This window comes from Manduca sexta, chromosome 6 (assembly GCF_014839805.1).
Source record: "Manduca sexta isolate Smith_Timp_Sample1 chromosome 6, JHU_Msex_v1.0, whole genome shotgun sequence".
NCBI lineage: Eukaryota > Metazoa > Arthropoda > Insecta > Lepidoptera > Sphingidae > Manduca > Manduca sexta.
Genome location: NC_051120.1, coordinates 5,075,266 through 5,093,680, shown reverse-complemented (window position 1 = coordinate 5,093,680; position 18,415 = coordinate 5,075,266). Strand labels below are relative to the sequence as shown.

General features: G+C 35.0%; 2 protein-coding genes and 2 non-coding genes across 4 annotated transcripts; 2 read left to right on the top strand and 2 right to left on the bottom strand.

Moving 5' to 3' along the window:
- Positions 1-90: 90 nt before the first annotated feature.
- On the top strand, positions 91-2,863 carry LOC115455978 (UDP-glycosyltransferase UGT5). The gene is made up of 4 exons (XM_030184820.2): positions 91-1,180; positions 1,367-1,589; positions 2,043-2,262; positions 2,576-2,863. The coding sequence occupies exons 1-4, from the start codon at positions 368-370 to the stop codon at positions 2,856-2,858; spliced, it is 1,539 nt and encodes a 512-aa protein (XP_030040680.1). The 5' UTR covers positions 91-367; the 3' UTR covers positions 2,859-2,863.
- Positions 2,864-2,872: 9 nt separating this feature from the next.
- Positions 2,873-8,398, top strand: LOC115455979 (UDP-glucosyltransferase 2). Its single transcript, XM_030184821.2, has 5 exons — positions 2,873-3,927; positions 4,690-5,449; positions 5,634-5,856; positions 6,947-7,166; positions 7,492-8,398. Exons 1-5 carry the CDS (start codon positions 3,866-3,868, stop codon positions 7,772-7,774), a joined length of 1,548 nt encoding a protein of 515 aa, XP_030040681.2. The 5' UTR covers positions 2,873-3,865; the 3' UTR covers positions 7,775-8,398.
- On the bottom strand, positions 3,360-3,433 carry Trnat-agu. Its single transcript has one exon. It is a non-coding gene; the product is annotated as a tRNA-Thr (tRNA).
- On the bottom strand, positions 8,249-8,322 carry Trnat-agu. Its single transcript has one exon. It is a non-coding gene; the product is annotated as a tRNA-Thr (tRNA).
- Positions 8,399-18,415: the final 10,017 nt, after the last annotated feature.

Sequence of the window (18,415 nt, the reverse complement as noted above, 5' to 3'; positions counted from 1 at the left end):
TTATTCATACGTTATGTACGTTATAGTTATCTGTGACTCTGGCCTGATATGGCAATAACTCCATATTACATTCAAAGATAAAATACGATGCAGACATTATCTCTGAGTATATATTGTGGACAAAATACAGAATCGAACCAGTAATATCCGAAATTACCGCGATCAAACAAACAAAAAAATACCGTTGGTTTATTTAATAGTGTCAATATATCAGTACATAATTAACACGGTACGAAATTCCTGCATCTCGCAATTTCTTAAACTTATTTTTATAATTCATAGATAACTTACTGAAATTTATCCGTAACTATAAACACTGATTGTCAGCCAAGTTGGTAGTGTGATTGGTCGATTCGTCAATTCAATTATGTTTATAATAAAATTCCTTGTTACTTTAAGTTTTGTGCTCGTTTGTGACAGTGCAAGAATATTAGTAGTGTTTCCTCTACCTTTTCTAAGTCATTATATCTCTCTCCGGCCTTTTGTCGAAGAACTAGCGAGCCGGGGACATGAAGTGACAGTGATCACGGCAAACCCAGCGTATTCGAAGGGTCATGCACCAGTTAACTACACAGAAATCGACATCCATGAAGTAGCTTACACGTTCGAAGACAATACGATATCTCAGGCTAAGGAACGTGGCATACATTCCCAAATAAGCCAGATCTATCATTTATTCCTTCATATTTTTGACGTGGAACTTAAATCGGAACCAATCAAGCAACTACTTGGAGACAAGGAGAAGGAGTTTGATCTGCTAATACTGGAAGCATGCTTGAGACCTGCTTTATCGTTGCAACATGTGTACAAAGTTCCTGTGATACAGATAAGTTCATTTGGATCTCTAGAAGTCAACAACTATGTTTTTGGTTCAGTGTCCCATCCGCTACTATACCCAACAGTATACCATCAAAGACTTTACAATTTAACTATATGGGAGAAGCTGGCTGAATTATACAATTATTATTATGTTATGTATTTGGATCATCATTATGAAAAATTGGAAAATGAAATGTTGAAGAAACACTTTCCTGATATACCGCCTCTAAGTGAGTTGAGTAATAATGTTGAGTTGCTGTTTTTGAACGTCCATCCGATTTGGGAATCCAATCGTCCGGTGCCTCCTAATGTGATTTATGTGGGAGCATTACATATAAAACCACAGAAAGAGTTACCCAAAGTAAGTGACAATCGTACTTAGTTAAATTAGACGATATAAATCCTTAAATGATATTTAAAATAACAGACTGGTTTGATGTTTTGTTTCTAATATTAGATCGAATAAGAAAAGTAAAAAACGTACAAAAAAATTATTACAATTACAACTATCAATTTATCATAAGTCTCAAATAAAAACCTGTTTCAGGATTTGAAAACATACTTTGATTCTTCTAAAAATGGTATAATTTATATGAGTTTTGGCACAAATATTGGCCCAACACAAATTCCTGCGCAAACTATAAGGATTTTTTTCAAAGTATTCTCTCAATTGCCTTACGACGTGCTCTGGAAATGGGACGACGATGAAATTTCCGGAAAGCCAAATAATGTAAGAATTGGTAAATGGTTTCCGCAAGCTGATTTACTACGTAAGTTCTTATTGCACTCTGTATAGTACATTAAAATCAACTATTAACTTAATTTTACTAGTTTTTGCTTTCCCAGTATAGAAACCAACAAACCAACCGTGCAAATTTCCAGGATGCAAAGTAGGCTGTATGTCGATTCAAGATTTGATGACACTATGTGCCAAATTTTCTAAATTCAGCGATTTCTTTGTTAATTTCTAACCTCCAAACATCATTAACATTTTCACAATTATAATATTTGCATAATAAGCATTAAGATGTTATTAATCAGTTCAATGATTTACGAATAGAACTTCACCATTAAGAAATACATAATAAAATCATATTGAATAGATTTATTTATAAATATATGTGCACAAATAAATTTCCCTCTAATCTAATATAACAAAATGAACATTATCTCTGACAAGATAAAATTTATAACAAGATAACGTTTAATTATAAAATTTACAGGGCATCCAAAAGTGAAACTGTTCATAACCCAAGGAGGGTTACATTCAACTGAAGAGGCTATCCATGCTGCTGTACCGCTGGTTGCTATACCGATGACTGGAGACCAGTGGTTCAATGCAGAGAAATATGAACATCACAAGATCGGAGTAGGACTCAACATACACACCATTAATGAGGAGAATTTCAAGGAAGCTATAAATAAAGTAATCGAGGATAAAAGGTAAAAAAAGTATTTATGACATGTTAAGTGAACCAAAAACTAACCCTAGACTAAAATAGCTAAATTAAAAGATTTGAGCACACTTAACTCTGAAAGTTATTTGATTGTGTATTTTTATTTCATGAATAGAATATACATTGTCCCCAACTCTTTGCGACTACTTTTTATCTCTAGAACTTAAAATTTATCTTAAGGTTTCTTAATTGAAATCCACTTAACGCCCTGTTACATTTATGGTTTCTTTTGTAATGCACCTGTTTGAAGATAATAGGGTGTACTGCAACTAAAGACGTATCTTATTTCACTATTCCAGTTACCGCAACAACATCATAAAACTTCGTTCGATTATGACCGACCAGCCGCAAGCACCCCTCGAGCGTGCTGTATGGTGGACAGAATATCTTCTTAGACACGGCGACGCGCGGCAACTCCGGTCTCCTGCTGCGAACATGCCGCTGTATCAGTATATAGAATTGGATTTAATTTTAACTATATTAGTTGCGTTATCAGTTGCATTAGTTGTGTCTTTAGTTGCATTTTATAGTTTAGTTAAAGTTGTAAGTAATATTTTTAAAACAAAAATTAAAACTAATTGAGTTTAGAGCGTTTTATTTATATTATTTTGTTACTAAATGCATAAAAAAATAATAGAAGACAACTATGTAACAATTTACTTCGTAAGGAAAATCCTAAGGTTGTATCGTCATTCATGTTTATAAAAAAACAAACTGGAACATTCGAAAACCCATTATATTCAAACTGCCACGGATTCAGGTGTGTTATTCCACTGCGAAATTCAATTTTCGAACGTATAATCGCGTGCAAAATGTTAGGACGCGTCCAACGGGTGCTGGCCAGTTGGAAAAACTTTAAAAATGAATATTTATTCCACAATACCAATAACCCGCCCGTGGCGTGCGGCACAATGGACCATTCTACCTCAGCGGGATGGACGCGGGATAATTTAAAAAATTTAAGCGGGTGGTAATTATTTTATTGAGCACCTAACGGAGCAGTATTTTAGATATTGCTTACAATATAGTGTTTAATATTAATTTATAATAGAATATAATAAAAAAAAGTCCTGAAATTTATCTAGGCCCCGGGGGGATTCGCACCCCCGATCTCCTGTTTACTAGACAGGCGCTTTAACCAACTAAGCCACGGCGCCGGTTACTATTAACAACAATATTGTACTTCAGTGACGGCCCTTATAGTACTTTCCACTTAATAAACATCTTAAATCAAAATTTTTGAATTTTGTTACCAGTAAACATATATATAGTTGTTGTTTCGTAACCGTTGTTTATAAAAATATAAACTATTTCTATAATAATTCGCGTGATGGTGGTATGTGTGTGAAAGCGAAAATTATTCAAATTCGCACACATTTGCCGCCATCTAAATCGACCAATACTGCTGGCCAATGAAAGGCCCCGCGGCCGCGCCATTCAGCGTATGGTGCACTAACGAAAGATCAGTACATCGATGGCGGCACGTTCCCCGGCGCGCTTTATAATTAATGCAATAACTGAAAGTTTAGGTGTCCGAGGACCTAAAATCTGCATATTGTCTGTATTAACTTTGTGTGGTGTCCTGATAAATGCTCCTGAGTGCAGAGGTATACCAATGCAGATATCCTGACGTGGTGTGGCAGTGGCAGATGTGAGTACTTGCACACATTTCCATCGTCACGCAAATATTCGTTTATGTCCCTACATATCATCATGATACAGTTGCAACTATGTATTTGAATGAAATATGGCTCACAGATAGCATACCCTAGATGAATATATAACGCATAATAATTTCATATGTTTACGCGAATATTAGACATCGAAATAAACTAGTTTTCGGATTTTATTATAGTTTATTTTTTTAATTTTATTTTTTTTAATTTTAATTTTCTCCCGCTGTTTCGAAAACTGATGCCTTCATGGTCACGGGTTGGACTGAGGCGTGTCGCCGAAAAATCAAAGTTACAATATCTACTTTTATTTTACAATATACAATTTAAAAAAAAATCTTGTCTATTCTTCTGTTTAAACTCATTTAAACGTTTCAAGGTGTAAACATTATTTATACATCTATACCATATAGTTATCTGTTACCCTGGCCTGAATGATGTACTGATGTACAGAATCGAACCAGTAATAGAGATTAACGCAATCAAACAAACAAAACAATACCGTTGGTTTATGTGATAGTGTCAATATATCAGTACATAATTAACACGGTACGAAATTCCTGCATCTCGCAATTTCTTAAACTTGTTTTTATAATTCATAGATAACTTACTGACATTTATTCGTAATTATAATCACTGATTGTCAGCCAAGTTGCTAGTGTGATCCGTCGATTCACCAATTCAATTATGTTTGTAATAAAATTCCTTGTCAGTTTAAGTTTTGTGCTCGTTTGTGACAGTGCAAGAATATTAGTAGTGTTTCCTCTACCTTCTCTAAGTCATTATATCTCTCTCCGGCCTTTTGTCGAAGAACTAGCGAACAGAGGACATGAAGTGACAGTGATCACGGCAAATCCAGCGTATCCGAAGGGTCAAGCGCCAGTTAACTACACAGAAATCGACATCCATGAAGTAGCTTACACGTTCAAAGACAATATTATCTCTATGGCTAAGGGACGTGGCATACATGCCCAAATAAGCCAGATTTTTCATTTATTCCTTCATATTTTTGACGTGGAACTTAAATCGGAACCAATCAAGCAACTACTTGGAGACAAGGAGAAGAAGTTTGATCTGCTAATACTGGAAGCATGCTTGAGACCTGTTTTATCGTTGCAACATGTGTACAAAGTTCCTGTGATACAGATAAGTTCATTTGGATCTCTAGAAGTCAACAACTATGTTTTTGGTTCAACATCCCATCCGCTACTATACCCAACAGTATATCATCAAAGACTTTACAATTTAACTATGTGGGAGAAGTTGGTCGAATTATACAATTATTATTATGTTATGTATTTGGATTATTACTATGAAAAATTGGAAAATGAAATGTTGAAGAAGCATTTTCCTGATATACCGCCTCTAAGTGAGTTGAGTAATAATGTTGAGTTCCTGTTTTTGAACGTCCATCCGATTTGGGAGTTCAATCGCCCGGTGCCTCCTAATGTGATTTATGTGGGAGCATTACATATAAAACCACAGAAAGAGTTACCCAAAGTAAGTGACAATCGTACTTAGTTAAATTAGACGATATAAATCCTTAAATTAAATGTAAAATGTCAAACTGGTTCGATGTTTTATTTATAAAATGTCGAATAAGAAGAGTAAAAAGGGAACTAAGACTTTCATTACAATGACTACTCTCTAGGAATCATAAGTCTCAAATAAAAACCTGTTTCAGGATTTGAAAACATACTTTGATTCTTCTAAAAATGGTATAATTTATATGAGTTTTGGCACAAATGTTGGCCCAACACAAATTCCTGCGCAAACTATAAGGATTTTTTTCAAAGTTTTCTCGCAATTGCCTTACGATGTGCTTTGGAAATGGGACGACGATGAAATTTCTGGAAAGCCAAATAATGTAAGAATTGGTAAATGGTTTCCACAAGCTGATTTATTACGTAAGTTCTTATTGCATTCTGCTACTCCCAACCTTAAGCCACTAATATTAACTTCATGCACATTTTTTTTATCTCATTCTCCTTGGAGAAAAATAATACCTAAACGGATTCCTGCATAAAAATATTTAGCATATAGTACATTGAAATGAAGCGGCGATAGCCTAGTTGGGTGTGGAACGGACTGCCGAAACGAAAGTCCGCAGGTTCAAATCCCAAGGGCACACACCTCTGACTTTTCTAAAAAATCATGTGTGTATTCTTTGTGAATTTATCGTTCGCTTTAACGGTGAAGGAAAACATCGTGAGGAAACCTGCACATCTGAGAAGTTCTCTATAGGAATTTCGAAGGTGTGTGAAGTCTACAAATCCGCACTAGGCCAGCGTGGTGGACTAAGGCCTAATCCCTCTCAGTAGTAGAGGAGGCCCGTGCTCAGCAGTGGGCAAGTATATAATACAGGGCTGATATTATTATTACATTAAAATCAACTATTAACTTAATTTTACTAGTTTTTGCTTTACCATCATAAAAGTCCAACGATGCAAATTTCCAAGATGCAAAGTAGGTTATATATAAATTCAAGATTTGGTCTCACCGTGTTCCACATCTTCTAAGTTATTCAGCGATTTCTTGATTAATTTCTAGCGCCCAAACATCATTAAAACTTTCATAACTAATGTTTTTTTATTGCTTTTAATGACGAGACGAGCTTGTCGTTTGCCTGATGGTAAATGATACGACGGGCCATAAACAGAACAAACACCATCCAACACTTTGAATAACAAAATATTATTTAGTAATCCACTGCGCTCACCATCCTGAGATATAAGAGTTCAAGTCTTATTATGCCCAATAGTTACACTGGCTACAATATCATTCAAACCAAAATACAACAGTGAGTAAACACTGCTGCTTGGCGGCAATTATATAATAAGAAGTGAGATGAACTTAATCAGTTAAATGATTTAAATATACCAACATTTATCTATAAAACACGTGAAGAAATTAAACCCTTAAATGTAATATAACAATATGAACACTATGTCGACAAGATAAGATTTATAATAAGATAAAACTCAATAAAATTTACAGGGCATCCAAAGGTAAAACTATTTATAACTCAGGGAGGGCTACATTCAACTGAAGAGGCTATTCATGCTGCTGTACCGTTGGTTGCTATACCGATGTCTGGAGACCAGTGGTTTAATGCTGAGAAATATGAGCATCACAAGATCGGAGTAGGACTCAACATACACACCATTAACGAGAAGAATTTCAAGGAAGCTATAACTAAAGTAATCGAGGATAAAAGGTAAACAAAGTATTTATGGCATATTAAGCGAAGCAAAAACTAACCCTAGACTAAAATAACTAAATAAAAAAGTCTAGTCACGCTTATCTATGAAACTTCTTCGATGTTACCTTTTATTTCTCGAATTAATACATTGTCACTAAGTGTTTTAGGTTACTTCTTATCTCTAGAACATAAAAAAGGATATTAAAGTCTCCTAATTAAAATCTATTTAGTGGCCTGTTACATTTATATGTTGCATATCTGTGAGTCCTTTATTTTTGACTAGGGTGTGAAAGTAATCCTATAAATAACCACTGCACGAGCATTTCTTTCACTATTCCAGTTACCGCAACAACATCATTAAACTTCGTTCGATTATGACCGACCAGCCGCAAGCATCCCTCGAGCGTGCTGTATGGTGGACAGAATACCTTCTTAGGCACGGCAGCGCGAGGCAACTCCGGTCTCCTGCTGCGAACATGCCGCTGTATCAGTATATGGAATTAGAATTAGTTGTAACTATATTAGTTGCGTTATCAGTTGCATTAGTTGTGTCTTTAGTTGCAATTTATAGTTTAGTTAAAGTTGTAAGTAATATTTTTAAGACAAAAATTAAAACTAATTGAGTTTAGAGCGTTTTATTTTTATTGTTGTTAGTAAAAGTGTAAAAAATAATTTCATAGTATACAACTATATAACAATCTACTGCATGAGAAAAAAACGAAGGTCGTATCGTCATTCATGTTTATAAAAAAACAATCAGGAATGTTCGAGAACCTATTTTATTCAAACTGCCACGGATTCAGGTGTGTTATTCCACTGCGAAATTCAATTTTCGAACGTATAATCGCGTGCAAAATGTTAGGACGCGTCCAACGGGTGCTGGCCAGTTGGAAAAACTTTAAAAATGAATATTTATTCCACAATACCAATAACCCGCCCGTGGCGTGCGGCACAATGGACCATTCTACCTCAGCGGGATGGACGTGGGATAATTTAAAAAGTTTAAGCGTGTGGCGATTTTTTTTTATTAACTAACGGAGCAGTGTTTGATGTTAATTTATAAAAGAATATCATAAAAATATATGCTGATTTCAGCTAGGCCCCGGGGGGATTCGAACCCCCGATCTCCTGTTTACTAGACAGGCGCTTTAACCAACTAAGCCACGGCGCCGGTTATGATTAACAACAATATTGTGTCAGTGATGGCTCTTATCCTACTTTGTACTTAATAAAAATGTTAAATGAAATATTTGGATGTTTTTTTATTGTTTATTTGGCAAAAAACAGTCATATAAAGTTAACGTACGTTATTACGAACCTACGCTGTTATCAGTAAACGTATAAATAGTTGTAGCTATGTATTTAAATAAAAACTGGTTCACAGATAGCATATCTTGGATTAACATGTAATGGTTTCTTATGTTTACGTGAATATTAGACATTAAGGCTAGTTCAGTTTTTTATCGCGATTTTTTATATTTTCATTTTCACCCGATGTTTCGAAGACATAGGTGGTCATGGAGCGGAATGAGGTGCAGATCGTCAGAAAAATAAAAATTACAATGTCTACCTATATATTTTACAATATACAATAAAAAAAATTGCTGGTGACGGTCCGATCTACGCAAAATGAGCAGCTTCAATACACAGTGAGCTCATTCTGAGTAGATCACACCGCGATTCATTCTGAAAACTTGTTTTATTTCATTACATTATAAAATATAGTTTTTATTTTGGAAAATTACACATTTGTACTATTACGTTTTGACATTAGCCTTGTTAATAAACTAAGACAATATCTTATCCCCACTAAAGATGACATCTTTAACTAAAACTCAACCCAAATAACAGTTTATCATTGACAGTCAAGGCTTTAATCACAAGATTTCTTGCACTCAATTACATTCCTCTCAGTAATAAAGACTTGCCCAGCAGTGGGACGGTATAATACAGGGCTATTATTTTTACATAATTAAATGAAAACTCAATTATCCGCTACCGCCTATCACTAGAGCACTCCACAGTCGTACGCACTAACAGTAGATCACATCAGTTGTAACGTACGCCCGTTGTTAATTTTGCACGAAACGCCTCTACTCTTGTGGTTTATTCGACCCACTGCGCTGGAGGGTTATTTAAGTGCACGTGACCGGTTAACGTTGCTGATGGTTGCGAAAACAATGAGTTTTTAGAATTTATGGGTTAAATTGAATTGGCTTTGGTCGTAGCTTTGCTGGATTAGGTTAGGTTAGGTTAATGTGAAATGTGCCGTAATGCAATTCTGTAAGTCATATAATTAGATAATTTCTTTTTTGTTACTAATATTTCGACGGTCCTGAAGAACAAAATCTCATCTGCTAAATGTCTAGTTACAGTATGAAGGTTTTAAGTTAAGTGAAAATATAAATATCAGTTACTTATTTGAAAACTATTGCTTGTTATCAAAGTATAATTTAATTTCTATTTTGAGATGAGTAATTTGATTTTTATATTTTCACTTAACATATAAGAGTCTTACTGCAACTAGACATTATGCAGATGAGATTTTGTTCTTGGCGACCGTCGATATATGTTTGGCTGTTTGTGAGTAGATAGAGTCAGAAAACGCTGAACGGTTTTGGATGAAATTTGGTACTCGGATAGACCTCTTCCTGGATTCATATATACGCTACTTTTACCCCGGAAAATTACTTTAAATTTTTATATCGGTGAAAGTGTCGAGCGGGCAAAGTCGCGAGCAAAAACTATCTATAAAACATCCCGCACTTGATATTCACACTTCAAAATATTATACTTTCCGACGCTCAGTAAAACACATATTATCCACAGCACCCAAGTCAAATACAACTCCCACGTCGTCTGCCTTACCTTAGCCAATATATTTTGTATTTATTATTATTATTTTGTAACTAAATAACATGTAGGTGTCACCTAATTTGAATAAGTTGTATACACTTCTATTTGGATTTTGACTAGCCATTAGATCGACTGTAATGTAATTTAGATAATTATTGTCAGTAATCTGTTTAGTGTATCTTTATAAATAAATAAATAAATAAACACCTAGTTTCCAATATACCTTAAAAACATTGATAGCAATAATTTTGATGATTAATTTGTTATTGAGGTCAAATTGTATGATAAGACAATAATGCAGTCACTGACATTAATGACACATATCGCTGGCTTACTATTATTGTTTTTTGCACATGGCAAAGTCACTCCACTACACCTGATAAGTAGAGTGGGGTTCAATAGAATGTCGACTGACGAGACATGATTACCGGCAGTCGACACGATTATGCCGGCCTGTTCGAACCGGATATACACAGGCTGATCCCGAAACGAAACTAAAACGAAACGCGACCGGCTTACTTGGGCCACTATGGCGGGTTTTAACACCGTACGGTGGTGGTTATCCGGACGGATATAAAATATATCCTACCACCAGCGTATTACTACAAGGTTCTATTTTATACCACTATCAATATTATCTGCCTATATCGATAAGTGAAGTCAAGGTAACAATTTAGTACTTTACTATCAAACCAGCAAAATTTCGTGGACCCAGCTTACGAATTTTGAACCCGCATTTTTTGGTCACGCGATCGTAGGCCTCTGGCAAGTCTCTCGTGGCCCTCGAGGTCCACCTGGATCACTTTAGGAATCAATGATGTAAAACATAGAAATTATATTGATACCTCTACAACTCTTACTCTCTGTTTCACAACATTTGAATAAATTCATCTTATAAACGTATAAGCCAACCAAATACAAAAGTCACTCTAATCTATCCTCCCAAATAAGTGATAATAAATTGAGATCTACACTAGCTATTTAATACAATAAATGACAAATAAAATTTACTTGATACTTGTAAAACAGGGCTTAAATTACTCTATGCTCTCAAATGTTAATAAAATGAGTAACTACATTAGCTGTTTAATACAATAACTGACAAATAACTTTTACTTGATACTTGTGAAGCAGGCCCTATACACTATTTAGGCTTCCTAATTACTACCAACCTAACCCTACAGAGCGAAGATGTATAAATGCCTACACGTCGAAATTAATCAAACCGACAATCGTCATATTACGTTTCAATCAGCTGAGTGGTCGAAAGGACCGACAACAGCTGCGCGCTGTTCATCCCGCATGCTAATAGTGCAGTTGCATTAAATACCGGTACTATTGACCAGCATCTCGAAAGTGTTAACCAAACTCTCTTGTATCCAAAAACCCGGACCGCTGAGCTACAACATGTCAAGCAAGTACTGCGAGAGAACAAGCTCCAAATTCCACGCCGCCATCACAGAAACCAGCCACAGTTGGACGTGTTCCAGTTGTTTTACCATGTGTAAGAGGAGTCACTGACAAGATTGGCTACATCCTGAAGCGTGCTTCAATTAAAATTTATTTCAAGCCGCCTAAGAAGATTAGTCAATTTTTACCACATATCAAGTGCCATATACCTGCAAGAACCGGGAGTTTACAAGATAGATTGCAACTGTGGCCTCACTTACATAAGCCAAACTATAAGAAATTAGGGGCCTTAAAAGAACATATACTTAGCTGACGTGAAACACCGTCGCTCTACAAAGTCTGTCGCTGACCATTATCTGCGACTAGTCGCTTATAATGATTGGTGTCTCCTTCTATCCTTATACTGGAATTCCCCGGCTTAAGGACTGCAGGTCATTACCTAAACCGTACTTCGTTTATCATCAGGTAAACTGGGGCAAAATAGCAGTGTCTGTAAAAAAAAGTATTTGTTAAAAACATACATGGAATACCCGGTTCAAAATTGCAATATCGGATCGAGTTTTCATAGTAATATTAGCCGTGTAATATGTTCCGAATTTTTTTGCACAATATTTATGAGTAGAACGTTAATTAATAAAGTAAAGCGTATATTAAAAATCTTTACCCTACAGAGTTAATAGAGTGGCCCACGTAAGTGTGTCTCGTTCGGCGTGCATCTGGTTCCCAACAGGCCGGCATAATTGTGTCGACTGTCGAGGGGTAATCATCTCTCGTCAGTCGACATTCTATTGAACCCCACTCCACTTACCATCAGGTGTAGTAGTCGCTTTGTCGTGCTAGTAAACAAAATTACAAACGGAGACATTTGTGAAGATGTTTATTAAAAATTTACGCACTTTCCTATTAACGCGTAGGGCATATCGCACTCTTAATAAAATACTGACCTATTTGAAAATTGTTAATTTGTGGCAGTCCTCGGAAAATTAATTTTTGTTTGCTACCTTTTTTAAAGTTGCTATGAAATTGAGCTTATTAAAGATAGGTAAAAAATAAAACCTATAGCATGAAAAAAGGGGAAATCTAAAAGGTCGCAAACAGAAATTGGTTGTTTGACGATTCCCACAAATTGTCAATTTTGGAATGGGTCATTATTTTATTAAGAGTGCGAATTATTTTGATCTCAAAAACACAAAAATATCACTTTTATTCCAAAAAAATCCTTTAGCGAACGATACCGCGAGCGATATTTAGTATTACAACTATCATTAATCCGATGCAAAGCTCATTACGGTGGTTTAAAATTAACACATTTATGTCGGGCTGGGATGCGTGTGATTAATGCGATGGCCGGTTAACACAATTAACATGAACCCCGGTTTGACAATGAAAGATATTGTTTACTCAAAAGGTAAACTAATTACTGTAAAATGTGGAAACATGTTGTAACTAACTTCTCGAACGCTGAACACAGTCCGCCGCGTGACCATGAAGGCTGCAAAGACTTTGGTACTTAGCCGTGCCCTCTATAAAAAAAAGTATACGTAATCTAATATTCAAACTCGGAATTTACTGGGACACAGCTAATGTAATATTATACGCTGCTAACTCAGGCTGCTAATCAAAAGAGGTGTCAAATATTTATAAGTAAATTCAGAAGCAATGGATTTAAAGTTAAAGCCAGCAATGTCTTGAAGCAGTTTTTATTCCATTTGACTGTTCTTTTCGAGCGTCTAACACTGAATGCTCCCCGATTATAATTATCTTTGGCACCCCGTCTCAACCGTGTGCTAACTACATATATAAAGCGAGGTCGAGTCTAAACACTTACATTTTTTAAATAAATTCTACCGATCTAGTCAATTGACTCTCTTAAAAATATTAAATAAAACTAACACTAAATTGACTTACGTGTTAATTATAGAAATATGTATTACCTATTTAACCCTTTTTTATTTAATTGAATACATATATTGTTAAAATATATTAATATTACTACTCATTCAAATTATAAAGAAGTAATTTAGTAAAATACAAAGGAGCTAGTAAGAAATGTATCTACTAATTAATACTGGAGGCGCCTCGCACTGTTTTATTTGCCGAGACGAGCTATCGCGAAACAGAGACGCTCGTAAATCATACGAGCTGACGGGCACCACGCCCGCACATTAGCGATTCTATCGTTATATAAATAAGTTTTATTTTTGTGAATTTATTTTAGGTATGATAAAAATGGTTTCTGAAGAAACCGACTACCGTTTACTGTTTATAATTAAACTAGCGACCCGCCCCGGCTTCGCACGGGTGCAATGCTGATACTAAATACACTAAGAAAAATTGTGAACGTTGTATATAAAAACATAGCGGCCCGCTCTGGCTTCGCACGGGTATAATATAACAAAATAACAGTTATAATTAATTAATATTATTATTTAATGGATGTTATTATACATATAAACCTTCCTCTTGAATCACTCTACCTGTTAAAAAAAACCTCATCAAAATCCGTTGCGTAGTTTTAAAGATTTAAGCATACAAAGGGACATAAGGACAGAGAAAGCGACTTTGTTTTATACTATGTAGTGATGCCTATACACTTACGGCTTTTTTCCATCTCTCTCTAGGCAAAGATGTACCACGTTTCGTCAGCTGCTTTAGTTCCCATATACATCGATAGATCACTACTATATGGTTCTATGTTACATACGATATGCAAATTGAATTGTGTATATGACATCATTCCGTCTTTTTTAATGAAAATTTCCAGTAATACCGAAAGAATTATTCTTATAATTTGTACCAACATAACAACTTGAAATCTCGTTTTTGCAATACGAATTAAAATGAACATAGGACCTTGCCTTAGTAAACCAGCGACATGGCGAAATGAGAGCGATTCCAAACCCCTAGCTAACAGATAGCCAGGATAGACATATACTCAATATGGTAGTATAATAACAATATAATAATATCAGCCCTGTATTATATACTGTCCCATTGTTGAGAAAAACGATTTTATTAAAAGCCAAAACAGACACAATACAACGATAAAAACTAAAATTAATTTACTTCTCTTATTGTTCTCGCACAAAGAACTTAGCGTTCATTAATTTAAAATCACAATACGTGAACCTGAAAGGGTTCCGTAGTTAAGAATCTTCGCTGATACTAGACATTAATCATTCACTCTCCACTAACGAAAATAGATAAAATGTTCCAAGGAAATCTCTTTTCATAAAGATTGATTATTGTGCGACTGAATTTTGTAAATTGTTTTGCTAATTTTATAAGTGTTTAATGTATCAGAAATTTTGTTAGTTCATTATTTTGAAATCTTAGGTCAAATTATTTTGGAACACTACACTTCAAGTTATGTTGGTATGACATGGAAATATTATGTCCTTTAGAAATTACTATAACTACCAGGATCTGAGATAACTTTTCTGGGTATCAGTAAAAAAAAATTCGTCACTCAATTGTAGACATCTCTTTACAATATCTATAATACTACATACAACTTCAATATTTTGAAAAGTAAAAGGAGTTAGGAAAACGCAAGGAAGTTAAGTCGGCCAGCAATTTCAGATTTTGAAAATTACCAAAGCAGCCAATTTACGACCCCATTCTATCAGATATTAGAAAAATAAAACCCCCATTGAACAGGTTTATTGATTAAACAATAGACCTAATTGAAATTGATTCTTCATGCCTTTCATTAAAAAATATCCCACTGACAAAATAAAAAATACTTATACCTAGAAATACGTAAAAACTTTTTGGACTATTAAAAAAAACAATGAACTCTAAACATCATATTCCAAATTCAAAAATGGACAATAGATAAAAAAGCATATAACCAAAAGTAATCAACCCGCCACTGCACGTATTCCTATCAACAATGTAACTAAATAGCGTTGACAAATCCAGATGTATGGACCTCGGGCCGGCGCAGTAATTATGCGTCAAACAAAGGGACGTATGTAAATATAGTGGATATTACGTGGACCGACAGACGTATGTGAAAATTATACGACAGTATTGAGTGGCGTTGGTCGGGTTAAGGTGGAGGGATTGGATGCCTTTGATCTAAAAATTGCATTATTTGTATGATGTTTAGGTAAAGATAGTAATGATTCAGACCTACGTGGATATTGGTCAAGGCCCTTAACTTTATTGTACGGAGAAATTAAAAAAAATCTGCATCTGGTGGATTTCCACCTTCTATTACCAAATACACTTACACTGCCAGAAAGTCGTCCATTATCAGCCTTGAGCTGGGTAATATTTGAATGTCTGACCTCTGCGTACCTCTCTTAGGATAAAATGTCAGCTTAGCTATATAAATAAATCTATACATATGCATAATAAAACAGCAAAACCCGGTGTGAAAGAAATGTAATACCTATAAGGGGAGCAACTATACAAGTAATAGAACGCAAGCAAATTTTATGATCCTTATCTGTTTTTTTTTCGTTTAGATTTTCATACAGTTTTTACAAGTGGACAGAATTGTTGATAAAAAATTGGATATTGAATTCGTCGTCATTTTAAGATATTTTTTTACTTTAGTAAGAATAATGCGCAGGCTGAACTGCAGACAAAAAAGTCTTTATGTTCATAAAACCTTTCACAACCCGTATCAAATCTCCCGACATTAACCCAACTGTACTGCTAAAGGCCGGTCATTAAACAGGGATTTGAAGGGTCGAACAGACCGAAATAAAGTTAGTCTCTGCCACGGAACGGTACACTATACCCATGCGCAGGTAATTAAAGACACATTTAAAGGGTTAATAATCTTTAGTGATGTGTGGATGAGGATATATGTCTTTAGCTTGATTACTCGTTTTGGATTTGAAGGGAAATGTATGTTATTTTAGTGACAATAGGGCAATATTGTGTACTATTATTGCAATCTATGTAGATCATGTTATGTTATTTTATGTACATATTAATCATCTCGTGTCTTCAATTGCGTATGAAGACGAAAACAGAACCCATTTAAGGTAGTTTCTGCATTCTGTTGGTCATCCTATTTTTTTAATATTAGCTTTTATTCCCGGCTTCACGAGTGCTAAAGAATTTTCCTCGATAAAAGTCCCGCGATATGTTTTCTAAGCAAATAAAGTAACCTCTGTTTTTTTTATCTCAAACTATCTCCATACCAAATTTCATCGAATGTTGAATGTCGTACTACGCATGCAGTACAACTACGCCACCGAGGCAATCAAAATAAATGCGACTGCAATTAAAACTGTGTTGACTATAAAGCATCATTATACGACGGTGAAGCCTTAACTCAAAATCAGTGGTTTTTATTAAATTTAGAATATATTATCATACCAAAATTGTGGAACGTTTATTTACGTTTATAACGAACAATTATTGTGGAACGGACTGTAGAGACGAATGTCTGCAGGTTCAAATCCCAAAGGCACACACCGCTGACTTTTCTAAAAAAAAAAGTCATGTGTGTATTCTTTGTGAATTTATCGTTCGCTCTAACGGTGAAGGAAAACATCGTGAGGAAACCTGCACATCTGAGAAGTTCTCTATAGGAATTTCGAAGATGTGTGAAGTCTACCAATCCGCACTGGGTCAGCGTAGTGGACTAAGGCCTAATCCCTCTCAGTAGTAGAGGAGGCCAGTGCTCAGCAGTGGACAAGTATATAATACAGGCCTGATATTATTATTATCATACCAAACCTTGGCTATCGAGCAAGTGACATCACTCCAAGCCATAATATAAAGTTCACTAAACATACATAAATCATAAACTCACGAAGGTAGGAATATGTAATTTACGAGCGAGCGGTCTGGCGCCGAGCGATAGTGGACGACTTAACTTACCTCACGATACCTAGGGCATCTGAAATCTGAATTACTGTTTGAAATGTCGTACAATGTTTGAAGACAGTTTCGTATTTCTGATATTAAGTTATCAAATTTGTTATAAACTAACGATTCATTTGATAAATTCTCAGTTTTTTTTAAGAAATTATATCTATACTCATATTATAAAACTGTACTGTACTTATCTCAACATAATCACAGTCTTAAATTATAGACAGAAATTCATGATTAAAGTTTATCGTTAGCTTTTTTATAACGAACGGAATAGGGTCCAGATATTGTACACTGACGAGACATGATTATCCCTCGACAATCGTCACAATTATGCCGGCTTTCGTAACCGAATTTATACAACTATTTATTAAACACTATCAGTCTTACTTATTAATTTGGCGAAGCTATGCTTAGCTAAAATACAAATTTACTCGACTAGCTGTAAGTCAAAACCCGCCATCTAGTCTCTTAATAAGATTTAAACTAGAAAACCGGTGATTTTTTGACAGCTATTTAGCCAATTTTTAACCACTTAACACTAAAACAAGTTTATAAGTAAGACACTATATTAGATAAATACTAGAAATGGAATCAATCACATAAGCATTACTTCGCATGAGATATCAAATACATAGACTAATTATACTGAATACTTGCACATACAGGAAGCAATTACCCCCTAATCTAATATAACAATATGAACATATGTCTGTACGTCATGACATCTAATTAACTGCATGATTGACTTGTCTATCGCACTAATTGCCCCAGGCTGGCGGGAAAAAGTCCACGCTGCCTTTGATTCTAACCAACAGAGCTTGTAATTGTCAAGGGATGATGCTTATGATCTAGGGCTTAGGGTCAATTATTTAATCAAAAGTTTTTCTTTATGTTTTCATCAAATAATTTTATGAAGGTATTAAAAATACGTGGACCTTTAAAGACCCCGTACCTTATATATATAACTAGCTTTTGCTCGCTGCTTCGCCGGCATGAAGGAGTTTTCCGGGATAAAAGTACCGTTATATATTTTCCCGGGATAGAAACTAACCTATAACCTTTCATGGGTCTTAAACTATCTCCATACTAAATTTCATGAAAATTCGTTCAGTAGATTTTGAGAAAAATAATAACGTACAAGCATATAGGACTTT

Bases quoted from the DNA above. Each gene is read 5' to 3' on its own strand.
- LOC115455978 (XM_030184820.2), top strand. From the start codon at position 368: ATGTTTATAATAAAATTCCTTGTTACTTTAAGTTTTGTGCTCGTTTGT. The intron at 1,590-2,042 runs GTAAGTTCTTAT...TAAAATTTACAG, and splicing joins TCCGCAAGCTGATTTACTAC to GGCATCCAAAAGTGAAACTG. The intron at 2,263-2,575 runs GTAAAAAAAGTA...TCACTATTCCAG, and splicing joins AAAGTAATCGAGGATAAAAG to TTACCGCAACAACATCATAA.
- LOC115455979 (XM_030184821.2), top strand. From the start codon at position 3,866: ATGCTCCTGAGTGCAGAGGTATACCAATGCAGATATCCTGACGTGGTG. The intron at 5,857-6,946 runs GTAAGTTCTTAT...TAAAATTTACAG, and splicing joins TCCACAAGCTGATTTATTAC to GGCATCCAAAGGTAAAACTA. The intron at 7,167-7,491 runs GTAAACAAAGTA...TCACTATTCCAG, and splicing joins AAAGTAATCGAGGATAAAAG to TTACCGCAACAACATCATTA.